The sequence below is a fragment of the Aristolochia californica genome, unplaced genomic scaffold (assembly GCF_029961685.1).
Source record: "Aristolochia californica isolate CCGP_79_NKW_82.1479 unplaced genomic scaffold, dmAriCali1.0.hap1 SCAF_9, whole genome shotgun sequence".
Lineage (NCBI taxonomy): Eukaryota > Viridiplantae > Streptophyta > Magnoliopsida > Piperales > Aristolochiaceae > Aristolochia > Aristolochia californica.
Window position 1 is genome coordinate 23,149,684 of NW_027182290.1, and position 10,722 is coordinate 23,160,405.

General features: G+C 41.0%; 1 protein-coding gene across 1 annotated transcript; it reads right to left on the reverse strand.

The window, feature by feature from the left end:
• Positions 1 to 1,952: 1,952 nt before the first annotated feature.
• Positions 1,953 to 2,432, reverse strand: LOC137940665 (pyrophosphate--fructose 6-phosphate 1-phosphotransferase subunit alpha-like). The gene has a single exon (XM_068785811.1). It carries the CDS (start codon positions 2,430 to 2,432, stop codon positions 1,953 to 1,955), a length of 480 nt encoding a protein of 159 aa, XP_068641912.1.
• Positions 2,433 to 10,722: the final 8,290 nt, after the last annotated feature.

Consider the following 10,722-nt stretch of genomic DNA (forward strand, 5'->3'; position numbering starts at 1 on the left):
CCTCCACCAACCCAACACATAAACCAAAGCTCTAATACTCAACCAACAACCTTCTGTCGAATAACCAACCAAGAGGCACGAGAACGTCGAGAGAAGGGGTTATGCTATTATTGTGAAGAGAAGTTCGTTCTAGGCCATCGTTGCGAACGACCACAATTATTTATGATCGAGGGTTTTTTCCCCTACGGGCATTGGGGATATTGAGGGCGATCAACCAGAACCAGACCCTCCATGAAGTTTGCCAACGTTTCTTGGTTCCATACAAAGTCATTACGAAAGTTGGTCTGGTGGCTTATATACTAGCTTAAGGACAAAGATCTTATCCTGATTTCATCCTTGAGGACAAGGATTCTTAAGGGGTGGGGAATGATATGGCCACATGAAGAAGATCACGAAGTAGGGCCGGACATGGCTAAGGTCGTTGTGTAGTGGGTTAGTGGTTTAGCAGTTATTAATTAGTATTTATTCAGTTAATTGTAATGGGTTAATCAGTTCTTTGATCATGGGAGGTTATTTCCTTTTCAGAGTCGTGGGTAGTTTATTGTATGGCTATATATAGCCGGGAGGAAATGTAATGTGGATGCGATTAATTCTGAAATCAATCTTCCTTATTGTATCTTCTCCTTCTCTGTTCATCTATTCCTCTTCGCCATAAAATTCTTGTATCACTCCGCTTGGAAGATGAATAGCCAAGGCGAATTTGCTAGGAAGATGAACTGCCCTGGCTAGCTCTGCATGGAAAATGAACGACAATCTGCTGGAACCAGTGGAACGAGGAGTACTGAGGCTGAACAATCGAGATTTCCGTGAGATAGATGCCGCCTCTCTCTTGGAGACATCTGAATCGGTCGACAAGCCATGAGAAACCTCATTGCTTGTGTCGGCACCCTTATGTAGATCCACAAGTTTGCCAGAATCAGCGCATTTTGCGGCAAATATTGTCTGTTTGGAGGGCGCCACGCCGTCGGAATTCGGAAGGTCGAAAAGTTTTTCCAAAACAGGGAGGTCTCGGATTTCCGCCATCTTCCGGTCGAGAGGTCGTATGGCGGCCAGTGAGGAAGGGGTGGATAGAAAATCCCTTGCCGTTTGTCTCGATGAGGGTTTTGGGGGGTATCATTCCGAGTTTTGTACCTTTTGAATCCCTAATTTCGGATTTTGCCATCACGGCACTACACGAGTGAGCAGCACTCCGACCAATCGAGCCTCCAGACTGAAGACGGATTTGAGGATTGGGGCGCCAAGGAATATCGTGGGGCCCGTGAAGTTGGAGAAGCTGGAGCATGTTCTCCTTAAACTCCTGGATCGCCGTCACAATCTCTGTTCGGAACTTTGTTCGCAACTCTTTAATGATTGTACACCCTTCAACTGGAGAAGAAGAATCATCCAAGGGTCGTGCGGCACATTCCTTTACCAGAGTTCGACCATCATTTAGAGAAGATGAATCGTCGCCGGTAGTCAGCTTTGATACCACGTTGACATGCCCCGATCGATCCACCCGATGCTCCTTTCTCGGTTCCTGATTGAAATTCATTGGATGAGATGGGAAGAAGTTCTTCCGGTCGTAGGCAGGATACCAGTTGTACCCGTAGGGAGACATAGCACAAAGGGTGAAGAAGGTGAGGATAACTGAGCTTGTGAAGGAAAGCTCACCCTGGACCTCGTAAGGGAGAATCCGACCTTGGACCTCAGAGAGGGGGAATCCAACCTTGCCTATTTTTAATTGATCAAAGCTTTTTTTTTCCATTACATTCCAATGACGTCCCTTAAATAGGGCTAATGACCACAAAGTTTAGAGAATTACAATTGTGCCACTTCTATGGCATTTAACTTTAAAATAAACTAAATGACTACTTAACTGACTCCGTCAAGGTAATTGACTCAGCCACGGTGTCCCAGCCTGACTTGGCTCACTATTTAGTCCATAACATCTTCACTCCTCCTAGAGAAATAGCTCATCCGCGAGCTCGAATCGGAAGAAGACCCGAGTGTCGGGACACAACAGCCATCAACAAGTTGGTGGCAGTGGGTCGCAGCAAGGCGTATGCTTTGCTTGTCACATCCACCGCAGTAGGATGAACAACAGGTGTGCCAATTGAAGTAGCCGGAGGACCACGTGACCATTGCTTGACAGTCACCATAGCCGTAAGTGGAGCTGCACCACAACGCCACCCGTGTATTGGATGCGGCCGATTGGGGACAGTAGCAATATATCTAGACAACCCAGCAGCGAAAAGGTGATAATAAATGTGCCCTAGAACATAAGCATAGGCACAAATAAATGTTGAGTACAAGGAACCACGAGCCGGATAGCCAAAGAAGCGACATATGGCCTGGAAAATCTGTACAGTATCTAACAATGGAGAATACTTGGGCAAGTGAACCGTTGAACGACCAAAGGGGCTGAGAAGTCGTCCAGGAAGAGGAAGCGGCATTGGGTGAAGAAAACGAACAGCCACTTCAAACTCTATTCGGAAGGAAGAGGAAGCGGCATTGGGTGAAGAAAACGAACAGCCACTTCAAACTCTATTCGGAAGACGAATGACCATGATGACTCTGTACGGAATATGAAAAGCCACAGCAAGCTCTGCTTTGAAGAGGAACGGTCACAGTGACAGTGCGTGGAATACAAACAGCCACGGCGAGCTCAGCTCGGAAGATGAACGGCCAAGGTGACTCTGCTAGGAAGACGAACAGCCCCGGCTAGCTCTGCTCGGAAAACGAACGACAATCTGCTGGAACCAGTGGAACGAGGAGTACAGAGGTTGGACAATCAAGATTTCTGTGAGATAGATGCCACCTCTCTCTTGGCGACATCCGAATAGGTCGACAAGACATGAGAAACGTCACTGCTTGTGTCGGCACCCTTAGGCGGATCCACAAGTTTTCTGGAATCAGCGCTTTCCGTGGCATATATTGTCGGTTTGGAGGGCACCACGCCATTGGAATTCGGGAGGTCGGAAAGTTTTTTCGAAACAGGGAGGTCTCGGATTTTTGGTGTCTTCTGATCGGGAGGTCATATGGTGGCCAGTGAGGAAGGGGTGGATGGAAAATCCCCTACCGTTTGTGTCGACGAGGGTTTTGGGGGGGTATCCTTCCGATTTCGTACCTTTTGAGTTCCCAATTACGGATTTTGCCGTCGCGGCACTACACGAGCGAGCAACACTCCGAGCAATCGAGGCTCGAGACTGAAGACCGATTTGAGGATTGAGGCGTCGAGAAATATCGCGGGGCCCATGAAGTTGGAGAAGTTGGCTCATGTTCACCTTAAACTCCTGGATCGTTGTCCCAATCTCTGTTCAAAACTCTGTTTGAAGCTCTGTCCGAAGGTCTTCAATGATTGTACGCCCTTCAGCTGGAGAAGAAGAGTCGTCCAAGGGTCGTGCAGCGCATTCCTTCACTAGAGTTTGACCATCATTTAGAGAAGATGAATCGTCGCCGGTGGTCAGCTCTGATACCACGTTGACATGCCCCGATCGATCCACCCGATGCTCCTTTCTCGGTTCCTGATTAAAATATGTTGGATGAGATGGGAAGAAGTTCTTCCGGCCGTAGGCAGGATACCAGTTTTACCCATTGGGAGACATGACAAAGAGGGTGAAGAAGGTGAAGATAATTGAGCTTGTGAAGGAAAGGTCACCCTAGACCTCGTAAGGGAGAATCCGACCTTGGACCTTAGAGAGGGAGAATCCCACCTTGCCTATTTTTAATTGATCAAAGCTTGTTTTTTCCATTACATTCCAATGACGTCCCTTAAATAGGGCTAATGACCACAAAGTTTAGAGAATTAAAATTGTGCCCCTTCTATGGCATTTAACATGAAAATAAACTAAATGACTACTTAATTGACGCCGTCCAGGTAATTGACTCAGCCACGGTGTCCCAGCCTGACTCGGCTCACTATTTGGTCCATAACAGCAGTACACTTTCCAGGGTAGCAAGACTGCTATTCCACCACATGTACATGTCCTCCAACATCGGCATTCCTCGCTCTCTACCCTACAACAATTGTTGGACGAGTATAGTGGTGTCTTTCAGGTGCCAACAGCCTCCCACCGTTGAGACAGTGTGATCACAAAATTTCCTTGAAGGCTAGTTCTGAAGTGGTAGTGGTACGCCCCTATCGCTATCCCCATATCTAGAAGGACAAAATAGAAAAAAAAATGCAAAGAGATGTTCGAGCAAGGCCTCATCCACAGGAGTACATCTCCTTTTTCTTCGCCAGTCTTGTTAGTCAAGAAAGAGGACAATACTTGGAGATTTTGTGTGGGCTATCAGGAATTAAATTCCAAGACTATCAAGGACAAGTTCCCCATACCGGTTGTCGATGAGTTATTGGATGAACTACATGGCGCTCAAATTTTGACCAATCTCGATTTGCGTTCAGGGTATCATCAGTTTTGTATGTATTCTGCGGATATTCATAAAACAGCCTTCCGGACACATCATGGCCATTTTGAATTTCTGGTCATGCCCTTCGGTCTCTCCAACGCTCCTTAAGCATTTGAGGCCTTAATGAACGAGGTATTCACTGAATATCTACGAAAATTATTGTTAGTTTTTTTTTACGACATATTTATTTTCAGCAAGTCATGACCTCAACATTTAGAGCATCTCAACATGGTTTTCCAACTGATAAGATCACATAGACTTTATTTGAAGAGAACCAAATGCACTTTTGGGAAGCAACAGGTGGCTTATTTGGTCCACATTATTACAACGTTAGGGGAAGACTCGATAGTGGAACGAGTAGCCCAGAGGCGACGAGGACGAGTCGAGTCGGTGACTCAGTAGAGAAGTGACTTGCATTAGGAGTTTATATTCTTTTATGTTAAAGTAGGAATGCCTAACGACAGTTTTATAATAATTCATAACTCTTGAGCTCGAGCCCTTGTTTATGAGGTTGTCAAGAAGGAAAGAGAAGGCAAGAAAGAATTTCATGGGATCTGTGTTCTCCCAAAGGATCCAGGGTCGGCGTTCCCCTGGAACCCAAGGTGAAGACTCCCTTCAACGAGTCTTAATCCCCCTATTCCTTCATCGATTGATCATTTTCCATTCCTCTATTCCGTCATTACACCAAATACGTCACCATAGGTCATCCGAGTAGAACCAGTAGACCTGAATTCGATTCAGAAATACAAGATTTTGTCTCCCACCGTCGCATTACTCGGTCTATGGTCAGAGACCATAACATAAATACAAGAAGACACGGTCTCAGATGGTTTTGGTCCTAAGGTTCTCACCCACTCATCATTGATTAGTGAATTTGCTAAAGCAGATCTAGAGGAGTGTGCAATTCACACAGTTGATGAAATGCTACTCTTTGGCTATGAACCTTCATGGAAGCGGTATTACACTAGCAATGCTTATAGCCATGTCCACGATGTTGCTACTCTCTCGGTTGTTTTTGACAAAGGTGGAGTGCTTGAAGAAATATCCAATGGCAAAGGCTACATTGACATGTCAACAGTTGATGCAGACACATCATAAAAAATTAGTGAGGCAGTCGCAAAGAAGGGTGGATTCTTGCCGCCCTTATTTTAGGTAGTAAAAAACCATTTGAAGATGGCCAGCTTGTCATCCTTGTTGTTGGGGAGAAGGCGCTGTATGAGGAAGAAGTTCCTGCTTTCGCTATCATGGGGAAGAAATCTTTCTATTTTGGGGAGGTTGGTAATGGAGCTAAAATGAAGCTTGTGGTCAATATGATAATGGGCAGTATGATGAATGTTTTGCCCGAAAATGGAACACAAATTTCTCTGGGTGGTCTTTGCACCAACATCTCACCCCAATTCCAGCAACATTGCTGCTGCCAAGTCAGACCTCCAACATAGTTTGGTTGATATGATAAAAGGTCATCCACATTGCCAATTGGTCGACAAGACTATCGCGCCCTCTGCATTGTTTTTTATTTTTTGTAGACCCATAGAAGCAATGTATGCATAGACAAGTGAAGGACCATTGGATGAACTTGGGAAGCCATCAGTAATTAGGAATCAACTCAATCAGGTTACTGAGGTTACCTGGGACATGCTGCATTTTGCTAATGAGGCAGCCGTTGGGGTAGATCACACAAGGTTTGTTAATGTAGAAGCAGAAGTTGCCAGAATGGAGCAGGTGATAATTCAACTTGTTGTTTGGCTGCTTAACTGTTGGGTGTGCTACAACAAGTGATGCTGGCAGTGTTGGATTATAAAAAAAAAAAAATTGTTTTTCTAGTGGAATGCTCCAGTTTTGTCGTCCAGAGGGCTGACACAGATACCACGGATGCTACTTGGGAACAGGTGGAGACGTTCGACAAGCAAATCCTACCTTCGAGCTTGAGGACAAGCTCTTTCTCCAAAGGGGGTGTAATGTTATGCACGTAATAACATTGTTAAGTTATTTAGAGTCTAATTAATTGTTTTTCTTTACTTTACTTTATTTTATTTCAGTTAAAGAATTAATAAGCCATTGGGGAATTTTTGTAATATTTTATCTTGAACCTTGTAAGGGTGAACCCTATTTAAGGGGTAAGAGTAATGAGAAAAAGGCAACTATTGATTTAGACTAAACAAGGGTTTTGAGTTCTCCTCAATGAGCTCAGGGGTGTGTGTTCTCCTTAATGAACCTAGGGTTTTCAAGCTTCCCTTCAGATTGATTTTTGTCTTTGTCTTCTTCTTCCCTACGAATCGCTGTGTTAGATCTGGGACCATAACATTATAATCTTCATCCATTGCATCTCAAGCTGAGATCAAAAATTTTTTGTTCTTGTTCTTGGGATCTTTGCTTGTGGATGAGGTTCTTCCTTCAACGTGTGGGCATTTGTTTCTTCTATGTACTAGTTTCCCTTACTCAAAACAAACATTAATTTTTCTAAATGCTTTGTCATTTTGAGTTTTTTTTTTTACCTTTTCTGAAAATTTTTCTTTTTCCTATAAATTCTTTGTAGGTGTCTAGTGAAGAAACTCACCTCATTGGAGCTTTCTTCACTAGAGATGCTTTCAGCACTAACATTGGCCTAAAGAGCAATGATTTTTCTTTTAGGTTGCTCTTCCTTAACTTCTTGAGGTTCCATTTCATTTGTAAGAAGGATTCCTAATAGCTCTTCCAAGCTCATTGTTCTAAAATTTGCATTCTCACGAATGGTGGTCTTCCTCATGTTTCATGACTTGGAAAGTACCTTGAATACCTTACCGTTTTGTCTATACAAGGAAATCTCTTCTCCTAGGATATTCAACTCAATAATTATATGAGTGAACCTAGAGTTTATCTCAGCTATTGATTCGCCCATTTTCATTTTAAAGTCATCATATTGAGCTATCAATAAGTTAATCCTAGAGTCATTGACTATAGTGGTTCCCTCATGCATGACCTCTAGTATTTCCCATATTTATTTGGTGGTTTTTCATGTTAAGACCCGATTGAACTCATTGGGTCCCAAGCAACATAACAAAATGTTAATTGCCTTAGAGTTTAGTTTGAGTTGCTCTTTATCTTCCCTAGTCAACTCAATGAATTGTTTTGTAACTAGAATGCCATTTTCAAGCTTTTGAAGCTCGAATGGACCATTTTTTGTCACATGATATATGTCTCAACCCATAGATTACAAGAAAAATTTAATTATTACCTTCCATTAACTGTAGTTTGTTCCATTGAAAAAAGATGGATGGTTGACAGATAGTCCTTTAGGAATGAGCAATTTATCTTGAGATGTCATTTAATCGGTTTCAAAATCAAGTGGATTTTGACTCAAATTAAGTATTTGGCCCGCTTTTATACCAATTCTTGGCCTTGGTGGTTTCTCAAGAGGGAGTTAAATTGAGATTTACAAATTAAAAACTTAAGTAAGGCGTGTAATGTAAAACATGCATTATAGCAATCTCAAAGTAAAGTAACCAATCACACACCATAAGAGACAAAACAATTTTTATTATCGATGTTCCCCTATTAGTATTCACCTTTCCAAGAACAATTGTTTAGGAAATTTCACTATATGAGCTCTAATAACTAGAATTTACACAAAGAGATTTCAGCTCTCTTTAAGCCATGTGTAGCTCAAGTACACACTTTTTTCAATTACAATCTCCTCAAGAGATTGGTTAGATTCTAGTTGCAGCTGGCCCTTTCTATCTAAATTGAACAGGTTCTAGATGAACCTTTTAGAAAATGAAATCAAAGAAAGGAAAAATCATTTACACCCTTTCACTTAGAAAGTACCTTCACCTTGAGATATCCAAATATCCACTTATTTGCAGCACTATAAGTATAAGGGAGCTTGTCTATATGAAATGCAAGGAAAAGAAGAGGAAAGAGTAGAGGATTTTGCCAGGTAATGGCTCTCTTTCACTCAAAAACACATTTAGAGAAGTATTGCAAGAGTTTGAGAATAAAGGCTTATAGATTTACTAATAAATGCCCACTAACTTCTCTATGTGAGGTTCAGTTAGGTATTTATAACTTCCTTAAGCTAAACTAGTAATTTTTTGCTCATTTGCAAAATGTTTGGATTGATCAATCACTATAAAGTGATTGATCAATCAATCATGTGTAATGACTATTTTCTGTCAAAATGTGTCTTATTGATCAATGGAATGATCAATCAAAATGTTTTTGTTGGGTTTTACATGTTAAGTTGATCGATTATTGCCAGGGTATGAACGATTAATCAAAATTCCCTTTGGCAATATGCATTACAATTCTGATCAATCATGTTTTATGTCCATGACTAGGAAGGCTCTATCTGATTGATTAGTTATGTGGGTTGATCGATCATTCAATGTAAAATTTTCTTGTCTAGACATTATTAATCACTCAGTCCAAATAGGATGATCAATTTTGCTTTATAGCTTGGAATGATAATGTTTTGGATGATTGATAAATCGAAGTAGGTTAATCGATCATATTTTATAAACTTGGCATGTGCACTTCTGGATGATCAATCATTGGTAGAGATTAATCTATCATTCCAATGCTAGTTCATTTAATTTTACTTTAAAAGCATGGGAATGATTGAATCAAAGTGCTCTAACATGTTTTAGAAGATGTACATGAAGTTTTGAAACATGTATAGATGCAATGTATTTCCTAAAGGTTCATGTTTAACATTATACCTTTAAAGAACTCCTCCTTTAATTAGGATCTCTTACATTAAAAGCATTTAATAAACCAAAAACAAGAAAGCATCCTGACACGACCCATGCCAACCATCTATGGTTGCAATTGTTTAAAAAACAAAAAATATATTAAAAAAGAAAAAGAAAAGAAAAAAAGTGTTTTATGTGGTTCTAACCAATATGGCCCACATCAATTTTATAAAAAGAGGGCAGAATAATTTCAATATCATAAGCGTTCTATTTTATAGTAGAGAGTGGCTATGTTTAAAGAATAATAGAAGGAGAAATTTTACAACCTAAATCAATTAAAATTCTCACTTTTGTTGTTGCCAATAACAGATCATGAATCCAACTCCTCTAAATTATTGAGACGAAGGGACCCACTCACTTTTCTCGTCTCTTTTTTTCATGGTCGCCATTCAATTATTAAGAGAGAGGAACTCACTTTTCTTAAATTAGAGAGAGGAAGTCACTTTCCTGACCCGACCCGTGCCAACCAAATCTGACATAGGCCAAGAATGGTTCATGAGAGAGAGGTCCTTTTCCAACTCCTCTAAATTATTGAGAGAAAGGGAAAAAAAAATTAAAGAATTTAGTCTAACTCATGTTAAATGGAATTGGGTTCAATCATTCGATTACTTTTTAAGGTCAATAAGGTTATTATGGTGAGTGTCTCGCAAAATCCAGAGTTGAAAACCATCCAAGATCACATCGCGGAACGATTAGGAATGAAGCTTGAGAAAAGTGAAATTAACTTAAGAGCACATCAGTTATTGGAAGGTTTAATTGAGCAGAATAACATGTTGATCATACTTGACGATGTATGGACGGAACTGACGGTTGTCCAACTGGGCATCCCATGTAAAAATGAGCACAAATATTGTAAAATTATTCTCACAACAAGGAACGGATATGCATGTCATCAAATGGGCACGGATGCAGAGTTCGAAATAAAGCCATTGTCAGAGCAAGATTCATGGGTCCTCTTTGAATAAAAAATAGGATATGTGATTTCAAAAAATCCTAAATTACGACCTATTGGAGAGGATATTGTAAGGGAGTGCAAAGGCTCACCACTAGCAATTGTTACACTTGGTTCAACATTGGCGAAAAAGGAGGAGCAACATGTGTGGCAAGACGTGCTAAGAAGATTAAGTAGTTCAGACCAAACTGAGGTAGGTGGTATTATGTCCAGTGTGATTTCAGCCATTAAAGTTAGTTATGATTATCTAGGTGATGAAGGAATGAAGTTTTGTTTCTTATTTTGTTCCCTTTTCCTAGAGGACTCTAATATCAGCCTGTGGGATTTAAGAGTTTTTGGCATTGGAGAAGGTTTTCTACGTGATGAAAGAGATTTGCTTCAGGAGATTTAAGGTTTTCTACACAGAAGAAGCTCCGCTTTTAGACTATGCCTTGGGGAGTTTGGAAGTGCTACAACTTCGTGGGTTATCCAGTTTGGAAAATATAAGCCAAGGGCCGCTACCGGAGAGGTTTGTCATGAACCTCAGAGTTCTAAAGATCAAGGATTGTAGTTAAATTTTAAACGCCCTACCCCCTAATCATTTGCAAGCATTACAGTCATTGGAGGTATTGTATCTTAAAAATTGTGATGCAATGACGCATGTTGCCAGCA

Bases quoted from the DNA above. Each gene is read 5' to 3' on its own strand.
- LOC137940665 (XM_068785811.1), bottom strand. From the start codon at position 2,432: ATGCCGCTTCCTCTTCCTGGACGACTTCTCAGCCCCTTTGGTCGTTCA.